This window comes from Oratosquilla oratoria, chromosome 11 (genome assembly GCF_046742065.1).
Source record: "Oratosquilla oratoria isolate Oo_2021 chromosome 11, ASM4674206v1, whole genome shotgun sequence".
In the NCBI taxonomy this organism is placed as follows: domain Eukaryota; kingdom Metazoa; phylum Arthropoda; class Malacostraca; order Stomatopoda; family Squillidae; genus Oratosquilla; species Oratosquilla oratoria.
Genome location: NC_134787.1, coordinates 23121146 through 23138129, shown reverse-complemented (window position 1 = coordinate 23138129; position 16984 = coordinate 23121146). Strand labels below are relative to the sequence as shown.

Below are 16984 nucleotides of genomic sequence, written 5' to 3'. Positions count from 1 at the left end.
CTATCCACTTCCTCCAGTCTTTCACCCTTAATGCTCACTTCCAGCCTGTTGTCACTCTCTCCCCTTGTACATCTCATCACCTTACTTTTACCCACATTTATGTGAGTTATATAGAAAAAATAAATTTTACGTCCGTGTGACTTCAAAAGGGATGGCAAGAATATATTTGTCATGAAATTACAGTAAAGTAAAACGCACACGCAATACACACACACACACACAAGATTGGAAAAAAGCAAATATAGTACCTATATATAAAGGGGGAAATAAAGAAGACCCTACCAACTATAGACCAGTCTCTCTAACAAGTACAATAGCAAAAATTTGTGAAGGAATGATCAAAAGTAGATGGGTAAAATATTTAGAAAAAAAAAAACGTGCTAAATCCAAGGCAATTTGGATTCAGACAAGGACGATCATGCGTCACCAATTTAATATGTTTCTATTCAAGGCTAATAAATATAATACAAGAAAGAGATGGATGGGCTGATTGTGCATTTCTAGACCTAAAAAAGCTTTTGACAAAGTACTACATAAGAAGTTGCTTAAGAAATTAGAAACTGAAAGAGGAATACAGGACAAACTGCTTAAATGGATGGAAGACTTTTTGCAAGGAAGAAAAATTAGAGTAGTGATAAGAGACAAACACTCAAATTTTTGCTATTGTACTTGTTAGAGAGACTGGTCTATAGTTGGTAGGGTCTTCTTTATTTCCCCCTTTATATATAGGTACTATATTTGTTTGTTTTTTTCCAATCTTCTGGAACTTTTTCTTCTTTCAAGGAACTGTTTATTATGCTATATATTTTGTCGGACAGTTCATTCCTGCATTCTTTCAAAATCCAGTTTGCTATTTCATCTGGTCCATTTCTTCTAGTGTCTTCTGACTGCTAAGTCTACACAAAGATTGCGTAGTCTCTCTTTCAGGCCTTTTGTGGTCCGCCGCACTTGCTTCTTCAGTCTCTGTCCAACTGCACAATTTGCCAAATGTGTAGAAACGATGCACGTATCATTCCGCAGACTCTCGATTGCAGCCCATATGGTTGGATGGGAGTATCCAACTAACTGTTTGAATGCGCGATTCCAAATTTCACATAAATTGTTTGTGCGGTCTTCATTTTCTATAATAGCTCTGTGAACATTCCACTTCTCTGGGGGAAATAAAGGAGGGATTCTTCTCAGACGAAGTAGCCCGTTTCTGTTGGCAATACGTACCTATAAACATACAAACAAGAAAACAGTTTAGTTGGCAATACGTACCTATAAACATACACACAAGAAAACAGTTTAGTTGGCTATACGTACCTGTAAACATACACACAAGAAAACAGTTTAGTTTGGGAATTAACTCAAATATATTTCTTTTTTATTACATAGCATACACACATTACTCTAAATGATTTTTATGCAATACCTGATATATAAGTTGCATCGAAATAATCTACCACTTCTTCAAAATTGTCAGGTGTGTTGTCACGCAGGTAATCTATTCCTTCATGGACCCGGTCAAGAGAAAGAAAGGCCAGTCCGTCAAGCATCTCGCAGAAATACTTCACTTCGTCGTCATCCTTATACTGCTGAGTGAGACCGAGGCGCTGAATCTTACGCCATGTACTCTGAGCAAGATGGAAAAAACATCCTTGTTGAATAATATGCGGTCCTAGTGTCGTGTTGACGGCATTCGTTGCTGCATGCTCAAAGTTGGTAACAATCGTCGTTGGGTCCATGGCGATGTTGAGTTCTTCAACCTTGTCCAAAATAGCAGCTAGCACGTCTTCATAGGTTTCTTGGGATTTGCTTGTCAAGAAGGCATACACGCAACTAACGGCAGAATCTCCAAGTGGGGCACGGATTACATACATCTGCTCGAAGAGAGTTGGTGCAGTTTCAAAAGTGCCGTCCATATACCATGTGTCGGTTTGGCTAGGTGACCCAGCCCATCCTCAGTTGCAAACACAATGATGCGGTTCTGTGCTTTGTTTCCATTGTCGTAGATGAGGAAAGGTTTAGGATCTGTTCCACCGGTCGTCTTCCAGTTGCCTTCAATGGTCAGGTCATCTAAGGCCGATGGTGCCCGTGGACGCGCATCTTGTTGTTTCCGACGAATACTTTTAACGGTGTCTAACTGACCAGGAGCCTGTCTTCCCCCAGCACTTATTCCATTCATGTGGTCATTCAGAACCTGACTAGTACTTGCCCTGTTGGTTGCTGAATTGGCCAGGATGGTCTGCCGGATATGAGCAGCTTCTACATCAAAATCACTAGGTGGATGGCAATGATCAGTTGATGAAATTATTGTTTGGATTTATAAGTCAGTGGTGGCTTTTCCTTGGCATGACCCCGATGTTCTTTTAGAACATTCCCATCGTATAAGAAAATAACATAAGAACGAAGGAGACTGCCTTGAGAGACCATAAGGCCTACAATAGGCAGCTCCGTATCCATCATCCATAAAGTTGTCTAATCGTTTCTTAAAACAACTGATAGTTTCAGCGCTTACTACAGGGTTACTAAATTTATTCCATTCGTCGACCACCCTATTAGTAAACTAATTCTTGCCTATTTCATTTATAAATCTAAATTTGTCCAGTTTATAACCATTGCTGCGAGTCCTGCCCTGTTGTTTTAATATGATGACCTTGTTTGCATCATCCTTGTTAAAGCCTTTGATCCATTTGAACATCTCTATTAGATCATCCCGCACTCTGCGTCTTTCCAGAGAGTGTAAGTTAAGGTGCCTAAGCCTCTCTTCGTAAGGCAAATTTCTGAGTCCATGTATCATTTTGGTCATTCTTCTCTATACTGATTCTAGTGAATTTATGTCCATTCTGTAGGACGGAGACCAAAACTGTACCGCATAGTCAAAGATGGGTCTAACTATCGCTAGATAGAGTTTAATAATTACCTCTGCACTTCTATTCGTCACCGTCCTAGCAATGAAACCTAATGCTCTGTTAGCTTTATTCCTGGCGCTAATGCACTGTTTCCTGGTTTTAAGGTCCGAACTCACTGGAACTCCCAAGTCTCTCTCGCACTCAGTTTTCTCTAAAAGCGTGTTATCTAAGCTGTATCTATTTTCGGGGTTGAGAAGCCCTACGTTTAACACGCTACACTTAGAGATATTGAAGTTCATTTGTCATCCCATTGACCATGTGAACAATTTGTTAAGATCATCCTGCAGAATCTCTGCGTCGTCTCCTGACCTAATTAGGCGTCCTATTTTAGTGTCGTCCGCAAACTTACTAACATCATTATTTATCCCATCGTCTAAGTCGTTTATGTACATAATAAACAACAAGGGACCCAAAACCGAGCCCTGGGGGACCCCACTAGTAACATTGCCCCACCTAGATTTTACTCCATTTATGGTGACCCGCTGTTTTCTGTTACTAATCCAAGCTCTAATCCATTCTAAAACTTTTCCTCCTATGCCAAGGGCTTTGATTTTATCTAGTAGTCTCTGGCGCATCCCGGAACCGCGCAAACAATTTCTCACTCCCTAACTTCCCTATATCATTGACCCCGGCACTTAAGCAGGAGAGCAAACTTTGTATAGTCTTGGAGCTCACAAGGGAAAGTCTTTCCTGGGGTTTTGTCCGCTTCTCTTATTACGGAATATTTGGGCTGGGTTTTTGTCCATTGGGGTTTTGTCTGTACCCCCCAAAAAACATAGGCATAAAAACCACTCCCACCCATTCCATCTCCAACATACTCCACTCCCCTCCACCCTCTTATCTTGGCACCTCCTGGATGACGGGTCATCCCTGCATCTTGCCCAGTGCCCTGGGTCAGAAGCAGTGTCGCAATACACAGCACATCCACAGCAAGGCCGCTTTATTAAATCGGCGATACCCCCTCTCCGTCCCTTCATGCACAAAAGGAGAAGGGGAAAATCCATTCGGGCATTCAAAGATCGTGATAATGAAATAAAAAGACGTATTACAATTGACTGGAAAGTGTTTTGTAAGTATAATAAAATCCTGAGAAGCACTCTGTTTTTATGTTTGAAACAAAGTTTATAATCAATGCATTCTGCCAGCAATGATCTACGGGTGTGAGACTTGGAAACTGACAAAGGCGATGGAGATAAAGCCAAGGACTGCACAGAGGAGAATAGAGATATAAATGATGGAAGTAACGCTGAGAAACCGAAAGAGAGCAAGTTGGGTGAAAGAGCAGACTAGAGTGAAATATATTGTGGAGACGGTAAACAAAAAAAAGGAAGTGGAATTGGGCAGGTAAGTTGGTGTGAACGACTGATGTACGATGGAACAAGTGTGTTACTGAGTGGACGCCGCGAGATAGGAAGCGTGGAAGAGGGAGACCAGACAGAAGGTGGAGAGATGAGATATTGCTGACGATGGAACTTCTTTACAGTCCTATTGCACTTATTACTGATATATACATATGTCTGGAAAAAATTGAACGAAACAATAGTGTATACTTACTTTCGGTAATTTTGTCTGTTAATGACACGGCTGAAGTCGGCTTCCGCACGTTCCAAGTTGTCCTTGGTTCTGTACTGCTTCTGGCAGGGTGTTGTGGTGGCTGTAGGGGTATCCTGGTATCGGTGGATGGTCTGGTAACCCATCCAGCCATTTGTCCAGCTTTCTCTTGAAAGACTCCGGGCTAGTATCTGCCTGGTCCCGGAGATCTCTTGGGAGGCAGTTGAACAAACGAGGTCCATTGTGAGTGAAAGAGTTGTGTTTTATTGTCTTCACTCTTTGTATGGAGCCTACAGTACCCTTTATGTAGTATAGTCTTCCCTTTCTCGGATGGTAGTTTGCCACTATTCCCACATTAGGTACTCTGCCCTCCAGGATTTTCCACACATAGATGATTATATAGCGTTCCCTTCTCCTCTGCAGAGAGTACAGTTTTAACTGGCTCAGTCTATCCCAGTAGTTTAGGTGCTGTACTCCCTGAATTTTTACAGTGAAGGAACGCTGGATAGCCTCTAGTTTGGCTATTTCTTGTATTTTGTATGGGGACCATAGCTGGCAGCAGTACTCGAGCCTTGGGACTACCAGACACTTCCATAGGGTCTTTAGGCACTGCCCATCTCTAGAGCTAAAAGTTCTAAGCACCCACCCACTCAAGTTTCTTCCTGCTTCTATTATTTTATTTATGTGGTGTGAGAAAGTTGCATCGTCGCTCATGAATACCCCAAAGTCTTTGACATGCTCTTTTTCTGTGATGAGCTGGTTCTTGTACTTGTAGTTTGTGGAGTTTTTAAGGTCTTCATTTCTCCCATAGCGTACAAGTTCAAATTTCTCACCATTCAATGCCATGTTGTTTGATGCTGCCCAAATTTGTATTTCATTGAGGTGTGCAAAAACTATACATACATACATACATACATACACACACACACATTATTATATATATATATGTATATATATATATATATATGTATATATAATATATATATATATATATATATATATATATATATATATATATATATATATATATATATATATATATATATATATTATGTATGTATCTGCATGTGTGTACGTATGTATGTATCAGCAACGAGTGCAATGGGATTGTAAACACAAGAAGTTCCATCGCCATCTGACACCCATTGAGTTCACGAACAATAATAATAGTGCTAGTACTCCTAGTAGTTCAGTACTAGTACAGACACAAGAGGGGAGGAAAATGGTTTTTGGTACCAGGCCAGAGTGTATAAAGTGTAAGACAGCTCAATCAACAATTTGGCAGAAAGATCAAAATGAACAGGTACTTTGCACGTACTGCTTTGGTCAGGATAAACCAAAATTGTCTTCCATCAAATCAGTTACTGCAGGTGAGAAGAAAGAAGATGGTTTTGAAGAATCCTGCAAGGTTATGGATGATGAACCCAAATGTGAAGACAATGGAGGAAAAGACAAAAAGGATGATGATGACCAAGAAGGTGAAAAAGACAAAGACTCTGTAAAGAGTGAGAAGACCGAGAGGAAAGAAACAAAGCGAAGGACGAGGAAAGGGAGGCAGGGAGCCAAGGGAAGCATTCCTAAAGGAAAAGGGAGGAGATATATTTTTAAAAAAAGTGTAAGTATGAATGAATTTTGTTATAACCATATGGAGCTATAGGTTGTGCTCTAGAGTCTAGTTATAAGTCTGAGCATTTTTTTTTTTATCTTTTACATTTGATTTGGTTAGGTTAGGTTAGCTATTGGACAATATAAGTTTCATATGAAATATTTGTGCTTGCATGTTTCTGGAATTGTACCAGGCCATATTTGTAAGAGTGTATATAATACATGAAACTTTGAATGGGACATGACAGTTAACTGCAAGGTGAATTTCTGAGAGAATCAGCTTGCTGGCCAGCTTGACCCATCACCAACTCAACCCTTTGGCTGCTTGAGATGCCATCTTTGTTTTGATAGATGTAAAGATCAAAGATATTAAAGTACAATAAATTTGTCTACTTTAACCTATCTAACCTAACCCAGGCCAAGTTGGCAATGGGCTGAGCTGACCCAACACAGAATCATTGGCTTTCCTGGAGTATAATGGTCCTGTCTGGCACACAGTGCACTTCCCCACTCTTCCCATACGACTGACCATAGATAAATTAATTGTATTTTTACAGATGGGCTCAGAAATCCTGGAAATCTCAGCTGCAAACATTATTTCCCTACCACCCCTCTAGTGCTAAACATTACAAAATAATTTAATTTATGAGGAAAATGTTTCAGAGAAGAACTGCTTATTTTTATTGTTCATTTATTTATCACTATTGTGTAAAAATGTATACAAAAAATATATATAGAAACACATCTTACATACAGAACAAAATATCAAGTATGTATAGTATATGATATATTGTACAGAAGCTCAAAATCGATAGATTTCTATCAGGAGTGCCATAATAATCTGTAAAATTCTAGAAACATGCAAGTACAGATATTTAACATAAAGCTTGTGTTGTCCAATAGCTCAAAACCTAACCTAACCTATTCCAAAGAAAAATCCATCTTTCAAATGCAAAAAAGTAGAAAATGAAAAATGCATTTGTGTGTTACTGGAACAGAACCCAATGATAATCTACTCAATCATTTATCAGTATGCAAACACATGATATAAACACATAAGAATATAAAAGAATATATACAGTACAAAATATGTACAAATAATACAAGCATATGTAATGTACCGGTACTTTATACACAGAAACTATATAAAAAAATCTTTGCTTTGATTTTTTCTTTTATTATATTAAAGGTGCTTGATATTATAGATGTTGTGCATTGCATTTCAACAATACATGAGTATATAAGATCGTGCTCTTTTGTGTTATCTTTGGCAATTGCAATTATTATTTCGAACTAGGTGTTCTAGTCATTATCTGCGCTTCATGTATATTGATTCTTTGCCAAATAATTTTTTTATTTATTATTATTATTATTACTGCATACATAGAACAACATATATAAAAGATAATCCTTTTGCCGCCTTTGATTTTTTTTTTTTTTTTTTTTCATGGGAGGTACTTGAAATGATAAATTTTGTGCACTGCTTACATGATTTAAAGATTATAATCTTCAATAAATGTGTCTAACTGATTATAGAGGTTTAATTTTTATCATAATTCAACTTTCCAGGCCACAAAAGCACCTCTAGGTGTAGCTACTCCTGTGACTTCAGATTATGTATTTTATAAGGTAAGAAATTTCAGTCTTTTATTGAATATTGGAATTCAGCTATGTCACATTTGCAGCTCAAAAAACTTCCCGTAATGGAAGATATGTAATTAGATTGTACATACATATACCAGCAGATTTTTCCCCCTTACAAAGGAGGTAGCTAAAGTCAAAGGCATAATCCACTCCTGTTCACCACCCCTCCCTCCCTCTTTTCTTGGTTCCAAGATAGTAGGAAAGTTTACCCTTTTAGTTGCTATCTGATAACAAATAGCATTATGTAAACATAATGAGAAATACAGTTTGTGTTTGCATTTGTGAGACATGTGAGGGTCCATGAAATTCAGTTAAATGCTTCTCTCTTTTCTTAGCTCCTCCTGGATGATGGATCATCCCTGTATCTCACCCACTGCCCTGGGTCAGAAGCACTGCAGTAAGACACAGTACATCCACAGCAAGGCTGCTTCATTTAATTTGTGACCCCCTCTCTGTCCTCTCATCCAGAAAAAGAGATGGGGAGAAATCCCTTCAAGCTGTGTCAAAATACCATTCTCATATACTTCCTCACACCCCCATCCCCCACCTACTCTTCCATATATCATAGCATCATCTGTACACAGCCATTCTACACTCACCCTAATCTTCTGTCTTCTCCCTTCCTTCAACAGACATTCCCCTCTTTCCCAATGCCCCTTTTACTCCATCCATCCATCTCATCCTTGGTTGCCCCTCATGTTCACTCTCTCCACCTCTGCCTTCCACACCTCTTTCACTAATCTTTCTTCACTCATTCTTTCCATGTGTCCAAACCATCCCAATTCTCTTTCATCAACCCTATCTCCCAACCTGCTTTCCACCCCTACTCTCCTCCTCACCTCATTTCTCACTCTGTCCAGCCTAGTAACCTCTACCATACTTCTCAGGCATTTAATCTCAAACACTTTTAAATTCTTCCTCTCTTATGTTCCATGTTTCTGTCCCATTTCTGTCCCTAATTGTAATATCATAAAATTCCCTTCAGTTTGCATCTTTAAAGTGTTTTTGTAGGTTAACAAAGTCTGCCTTTGAAAATTTATATTTTCCTTGTTTGTATATTTCCTTTCTTACTGTATGTGTGTATGTGATTCACCATGGTCTTGGATCATGTGTTGGACTCATGATTGACAGCTATTACCCCCCTGGATAAGAGCTTGAGCTTGTATATGACCAATCTTTGGGTAATGCTGAGACCTTACACACACCCAACTCCCTGCCCATGAAAGTTGGAGCACTGACTCACTGCACAGTAATACTGAATTTATTTCAGCCCTGGTTAGGATTTGAACTCAGGCCACTAGATTAGCAATTATGAACTCTACCACTGTGCTAACAGTAGTATATATACATGTGCTCATACTTCTGAGACACATGAGGGACTGTTGACCTCAATTGAATATGAATTAATAAGGATTTTGGCAACATTTTAAGTGGCATAACAATCATATCAGAACATAAGCACTGCTCAGGATTCTTCCCAAGTGCAGTGCAGGTGCATGAATGCAAATCCCATGTTATCAGACATTAATGTGAGAACTCTGGTAAATAGAATATTGTCCCATCAGTAATGCATGCGTATACCAAGGGCTTTTCTCCCCCTTACAAGGGAGGTAGCCAAAATCAGATCCACACTCATCCATTTCATCCCCATATACTGCATTCCTATTCATCATGCCTTCCTCTCTTTTCTTGGCTCCCCCTGGATAACAGGTCATCCCTGCATCTCACCCACTGTCAGTAATAGACCATGTTAAAGTGAAAACATGTAAACAGAACTTGCGTAAATGGAGTTGCCTGTGTGTGAATAATGTATGTATATATATATACAGGGTGGGGCGCGGAAACTTCCCGATTTGAGAATGAAATAAAAACCTGTTCACACTTCACAATTCTTTATTCTTCTTTTATGCCTTTCACACAACATGGGAGATTTACTTTTACGCTGTTTTAAAGACAATATCTTTTAATTGTCCACCTCCATTATCAATACACTGATTCAGACAATTTCGGATGCTTTGTTGAGCGGTATCTCGGCTATTTCAGTTCGGATGGCGTTCTGTAGGTCTTCCAGGGTCTGTGGATTGTCATTATAAACCAGGGATTTGAGATATCCCCACAGGAAATAATCACAGGGGGCTAAATCAGGTGAGCGCGCAGGCAAGTTTAAGTCTCCTCTCAGGGAAATCAGTCGGTCGGGAAAAGTTTCTCTCAGGAATCCCATTGAAATGCGTGCAGTGTGGGCTGTGGCCCCATCTTGCTGGAACCACACGTTGTCATTATCCAGGTCCATATTAATGAGAGCAGGCATAAAAAACTCCCTGAGCATTGTCACATAGCGTTCTGAAGTCACTGTTACGGCAACACCGTTTTCTTGGAAAAAGTAAGGGCCAATGATCCCTACTCTTGACACTGCACACCATACCGTGACGCGATCAGAATGAAGGAGCCTCTCAATGAAATTGATTTGTGATCAGGAACACGGCCTCGAGGAGGAATTCCAAAGTGATGTCTGAAGGCACGCTGCACTGTGATGACAGAACAGCCGTTAGAGAAATACGCCTCGACAGCAAAAGCGCGCTCCTCCCTCGACCACTGCATATTTCCAACTGACTCGGGTGTGAACACAAACCTCCCACCCACCCCCTCCCAGCTAGCCCCTCCCCACTTTACCACAACTAGTGTTGCCATAAACAGACACATTTCAAATCGGGAAGTTTCCGCGCCCCACCCTGTATATCCATATCCTATTTTACACATATTACAACATCTACTGTACTTAGATGTATGTGTTTGTTATTCCTGTATTTTGTTTTTGTTCTGTAAATAACTGATCAGGCTTTTTCAGGGCACATACTTCCAAGTGGGTGACATTGTCTCACTAGTTGATGTTGATGGTGGGATATTTTATGCTCAAATCAGAGGTCTCCTTCAGGATCAGTACTGTCAGAAGAGTGCTGTTCTCACATGGCTTGTGCCCACAAAAAACTCTCCACCTCCAAGTGAAGGCTTCAGTCCAGCAACATACATTATAGGTAAGAATATTTAGACCTAATTTAGTGTTAATTTCTAATATATGTATGTGTATATATATATATATATATATACAGTATATATATATATACAGAACAAATCACTAAGCACACATGACAACAATACTTGCAGAAACCACTTGGAAAATAAAAGAAATGAATACTGAAGGTTTATGTCTATTCAAGACATCATCAGGGTACAAAGGATACAAAAAATGACCAAAGGATTAGTCAATATAAATACAGCATAAGAACGGGTCAAATGTCAATCGGACTTTTCATCCACCAAAAAGAGCTCTCCCATAGTATTGACTGGGAAAGCACAAAAGTTATTACATCATGTCATAATATTGTAGAAAGGAACATAATTGAGTCATGTCACATTAAAAATAGTTTTGAAAATAATATGAATTTAAGCTTAGGTTTGTATAAGTTAGATAATTTTATTATTAAAAAGATTGTAAATTATTCTTCTGGAATTGGGTAACATTGGACCTTTCCCAGTTCCTCTACCACCTTGTGCATATTGTGACCTTTGGTCATTTTTTGTATCCTTTGTACTCTGATGATGTCTTGAATAGACAAAAATGTTTGGTATTAAAGGGACGGGGAGAGGGACTAGGCATCCTTCTCCCTGTAGCCCCAAGGGGCAAATTCCTAAAAATCAAAGGAAAGGCATAAGGGGTGCTGGAGGGCCTCGGGCCAGCACCCTAAGGTTTGGGTCTTTTAATGTGCGTGGATGTGGTACGGATGAGAGTAAAAGGGAAGAGATAGGTAGTATGTTTGTGAGAAGAAAGTTGGATGTGTTGGCTTTGAGTGAAACTAAGTTGAAAGGGAAGGGTGAGTGTAAGTTTGGGAGTGTAAGTGGGAGGTTATCAGGAGTGAAGAGAGGGCGAGGGAGGGAAGGGGTGGCTATTCTAGTAAGTGAGGAGATAGGTAAAGGGGTAGTGGAGTGGAAGGAGGTTTCCTCAAGGATAATGTGGATGAAGGTGAAACTGGGAAAGGAGATGTGGGTCTTTGTAAGTTCATATGGGCCGGGCAGTGAGAAGAACATGGAAGAAAGGGAGGCCTTTTGGATAGATTTAAATGAGTGCATAGAGGGTTTAGGAAGAAATGTCAATGTAATAGTACTGGGAGACCTTAATGCTAGGGTGGGAAATGGTCCAATCGATGGAGTGGTTGGGAAGTGTGGAGTTCCAGGAAAGAATCGTAGTGGAGAGTTGATGGTGGAAATGTGTCTAGAAAGAGAGTTGATGATAGCAAATACAGTGTTTCGAAAGAAAGTCAAGCATAAGTACACATGGGAGAGGGTGGTGGAGGGAAGGGTGGTAGATAGAGTGCTAATGGATTATGTAGTGGTAAATAGGATTATGATAGGAAGAGTTAAGGATGTACATGTGCTAAGGGGAGAGGGTGGGGGAATATCAGATCATTTTTTGGTGGAAGGTAAGCTGAGAGTGGAGGATAGATGGAGAAGGAGGAAAGGGACAAAAGGTAGGGAGGTTCTTAGAGTGAACTCCTTGAATGAAAAGGAAAAGGAGAAGGAGTACGAAAAGAAGCTGAAGGAGGAGTGGGAGGGAGTAAAGGATAGAGCAGAGATGGGTGTGGAGGAGGAATGGGGATGGTTCAAGGAGGGAGTCTTAAAGTGTGCAAGGATGGTGTGTGGAACAAGAAGGACAGGGGGAAATAGAAGAAAGGGTAGTGAATGGTGGGATGAGGAAACAAAGAAGGCTGTAGAAGAGAAGAAGCGAGCATTCACAGATTGGTTACAAAAGAGGACAGGGGAGTCTTATGAGACGTACAAAGAAAAGAAAAGAGAAGTAAAGCAAAAGGTAAAGGAGGCAAAGAGGAGAGCAGATGTGAAATGGGGTAGGAGTATGACAGAAAATTTTGAAAGTAATAAAAAGATGTTTTGGAAAGAAATTAAGAGAGGAAGAGGAGGCGAATCAAGTAGGGAAGAAAAGGTAAAAGGTACAGATGGAGAGTTGATAATGGAAGAGATGGCAGTGAGGGGAAGATGGGCAGAATATTTTAGGGAGTTGCTGAATGTGAAGGAGGATAGGGAAGGAAAGATAGCTGCAGTGGGAAATGCTAAGAAAATGAGAGTGATGATTGAGGAGAATGGAGGAGAAATAAGGAAGGATGAGGTGAAGGCAGCTGTAAAGATGATGAAAGCAGGTAAGGCACCTGGTAGGGATGGATGTCATGCAGAATGTCTGAAAAAGGGAGGTGCAGTGATGGTGGACTGGTTGGTGAGGTTATTTAATGTTTGCTGGAGAGAGGGTAGAGTACCGGAGGACTGGAGTAGTGCCTGTATAGTTCCTCTTTACAAGGGAAAAGGGGACAAGTGTGAATGTAGTAGTTTCAGAGGGATTAGCCTGTTGAGTGTAGTAGGGAAGGCTTATGGGAGGATCTTAATTGAGAGGATTAGGAGAGGAACAGAGGGAGTAATTGGTGAGGAACAGTGTGGATTTAGGACGGGTAGAGGTTGTGTAGATCAGATCTTTGTGGTAAGACAGATATGTGAGAAAGCTATAGGAAAGGGGAAGGATGTTTTTTGGGCTTTCATGGATCTGGAAAAGGCTTATGATAGGGTAGACAGAAAGGCACTGTGGGAGGTTATGCAGATTTATGGGATAGGAGGAAAGCTTTTGGGAGCTGTCAAGAGTTTTTATGAGAGTAGTAGAGCATGTGTTAGGATTAGAAATGGAGAGAGTGAGTGGTTTGAAGTAAAGGTGGGACTTCGTCAAGGATGCGTTATGTCGCCCTGGCTGTTCAACTTATACATGGATGGGGTGGTGCGAGAGGTGAATGCTAGGGTAGTGAGTCAGGGATTGGAGATGGTTAAAGAAAATGGAGAAAAGTGGGAGGTGAGCCAGCTGTTGTTTGCGGACGACACTGCGCTTGTGGCAGGGTCAGAGGAGGGATTGAGGAAGCTGGTGGCAGAGTTTGGGAGAGTATGTGATAGAAGAAAGCTAAAGATAAATGTGGGTAAAAGTAAGGTGATGAGATGTACAAGGGGTGAAAGTGGCAGTAGACTGGAAGTGAACATTAAGGGAGAGCGACTGGAGGAAGTGGATAGTTTTAGATACTTGGGTGCAAGTGTAGCAGGAAAAGGTGGAGTGAAGGTGGAGGTAGAATGTAGATTGAGAGAAGCGAGTAAATGCCTTGGTGGTTTAAAGAGTGTAATGAGGAATAGACATTTGGGAATGGATGCGAAGAGGAGACTGTATGAAGGAGTGATTGTGCCAACAGCACTGTATGGGGCAGAAACGTGGAACATAAGAGAAGAAGAGAGAAGGAGTTTGAATGTGTTTGAGATGAGGTGTCTGAGAAGTATGGTGGGGGTTACTAGGCTAGATAGAGTGAGAAATGAGGAGGTGAGGAGGAGAACAGGGGTGAAAAAGGATTTGGGAGATAGGGTTGATGAAAGAATATTAGGATGGTTTGGACACATGGAAAGAATGAGTGAAGAAAGACTAGTAAAAGAGGTATGGAAGGCAGATGTGGAGGGAGTGAACATGAGGGGACGTCCTAGGATGAGGTGGATGGATGGGGTGAAGGGGGCTTTGGGGAAGAGGGGAATGTCTGTTGAGGAAGGAAGGGAGAGGACGGAAGACAGAGGTGAGTGGAGAATGGTTGTATATGGATGATGTTGTGACTGCATGAGGAGGAATGGGCGGGGAAGTGGGGGGTGGGGTAGTATGTGTGAGTAAATTTTGACGCAGCCCGAAGGGATTTCTCCCCGTCCTCGCCTTATATGCAAAGGGGGACGGAGAGGGGGGGTCGCCGATTAAATGAAGCGGCCTCGCTGTGGATGTACTGTGTCTTGCGACACTGCTTCTGACCCAGGGCGGTGGGCAGGGTGCAGGGATGACCCGTCATCCAGGAGGTGCTCAGATGAGAGGAAGGGTGGGAGGGGTGTGGAGTGTATTTAGAGATGAAATGGGTGGGAGTGTTTTTATGCCTTTCCCTTTTTGGCTACCTCCCTTGGAAGGGGGAAAAAGCCCTGGTATATGTATGTATGTATTAATTTCTTTTATTTTCCAAGCGGTTTCTGCAAATATGATATATATATATATATATATATATATATATATATATATATAGTGTGTGTGTGTGTGTGGAGATGAGAGTAGGTGGTATGAAATTTGTGATTAGTAAACATAAATATGTGTACAGACAGTTTTACTTGGTCAAAGTGGTGTCTGTGCAGTGAAGAGGTTACTATGTGCAAATGCATTTGCATATATAGTAGATTTTTCTTTATCATTCTAATAATTCTATATTTATGCATTTTTTTAGGACCTGAGGAGGACATACCTAGAAAACTGGAATTCATGGAGTTTGTATGTCATGCACCATCCGATTACTATAAGGATCGCACTTCACCATATTCAACACGAATCTACAAACTTGAATCCTGTTTTGTGTGGTCACGCCTTGGACCTCAAATTAAGCCAATTGAAAGGGCCCAGGAGCTTTTAGCCAAATGATGGTTAATAGATGGCATGACTGGATCTGACAGCACAACATCTGATATAAGGAGCAAAGATACAGGCTAATGTGCGCCGAATGGTGCTCGATCCCTTATTCTGATACCAGATTGTTTTATTCAGCTGCCATGATCATGAAATGGTGAAACTTGTTTTTGAGTAATCACTTCTATCTCCCTTATGAGGAGAAAGAAGCCCTTGGCAAATAGATAGGTAGACTACTATGTCAGGTGGTACCATATTATTCTAGCAACAGGACCAATGGTTGTTTCCTTCTTATAGTGGTCCAGTAAGATTTATATCAGAGAGGATTGTCTTTCTGTTGCACCCTTTCAATCCTGTCAACATCTTAACAACTATAGGGGGCTTGGTGCTCACAGTCTCCAGACCAAATGCCATATCTTTACGAACAGTGTCTTTCTTCCACCCTTTTTACATAGTTGACACTGCAACTGGCCCCATCCTTCTACTACATTCAATCGGTGACATAGAAACAGACCTGCAGTAATACACTACACACAGCAGTCCAACAATTCTTCCCAGAGAAAGCTATGGGAAAGTTTTCTTGCTATTGAATGGTGGAAGAAGTCAGTGAAACTTGAGGCAACAATTTATTATTTAGTTACCACCAAAGGGATGAGTGGAGGTGGAGGTAGAATGTAGATTGAGAGAAGCAAGTAAATGCCTAGGTGGATTAAAGAGTGTAATGAGAAATAAACATTTGGGAATGGATGCTAAGAGAAGATTGTATGAAGGGGTAATTGTGCCGACAGCACTGTATGGTTAGAAACATGGAACATAAAAGAGGAAGAGTTTAAGTGTGTTTGAGATAAAATGCCTGAGAAGTATGGTAGGGGTTACTAGGCTGGATAGAGTGAGAAACAAGGAGGAGAGTGGGGGTGGAAAAGGAGTTGGGAGATAGGGTTGATGAAAGAGTATTGGGATGGTTTGGACACATGGAAAGAATGAGTGAAGAAAGATTAGTAAAAGGTGTGGAAGGCAGAGGTGGAGGGGTTGAACATGAGGGGGCGATCAACGATGAGATGGATGGATGGGGTAAAAGGGGCATTGGGAAAGAGGGGAATGTCTGTTGAGGAAAGAAGGGAGAAGACAGAAGATAGGGGTGAGTGGAGAATGGTTGTGTATAGATGATGCTGTGATGCATGGAAGGGAGTGGGTGGGGATAGGGTGTGAGGGAGTATGTATGAATGATATTTTGACACAGCTTGAAGGGATTTCTCCCCGACTTCTCTTTTTCTGCACGAGGGGACGGAGAGGGAGTTTGCCAATTAAATGAAGCAGCCTTGCTGTGGATGTGTTGTGTCTTACTACATTGCTTCTGACCCAGGGCAGTGGGTGAGATGCAGGGATGACCTGTCATCCAGAAGGAGCCAAGAAAAGAGGGAGGGAGGGGTGGTGAATGGGAGTGGAGTATATGGGGATGAAATGCGTGGAAGTGGATTTATGCCTTTGACTTTGGCTACCTCCCTTGTAAGGGGGAAAAAGCTGTTGGTTTATGTATGTGTATGTAGTTACCACCAAACTTTTTTATTTGTGGCACCCCCATTATTTAAGGTAACTTGTACATGGAGAAGTCATGTTTTATCAGTCTTAGATTAGACAGTATCATCCTCATCTTAAAATGTTGTGCTTGTTCAATGCAGATATAGTGAGAAATATTTGCATGCTGCACTTGTATACATGAATTGGGGCTCAGATTTGAGAACAACTGAATGTTCAGGAAATATATTTTTTTATGTTTGAA

The 16984-nt window shown here is 40.9% G+C and overlaps 1 protein-coding gene across 1 annotated transcript; it reads left to right on the top strand.

Moving 5' to 3' along the window:
- The first annotated feature begins 5536 nt into the window (after nt 1-5536).
- Nucleotides 5537-16984, top strand: LOC143029652 (GATA zinc finger domain-containing protein 1). The gene is made up of 4 exons (XM_076192454.1): nt 5537-6060; nt 7620-7679; nt 10540-10726; nt 15029-16984. The coding sequence occupies exons 1-4, from the start codon at nt 5668-5670 to the stop codon at nt 15217-15219; spliced, it is 831 nt and encodes a 276-aa protein (XP_076048569.1). The 5' UTR covers nt 5537-5667; the 3' UTR covers nt 15220-16984.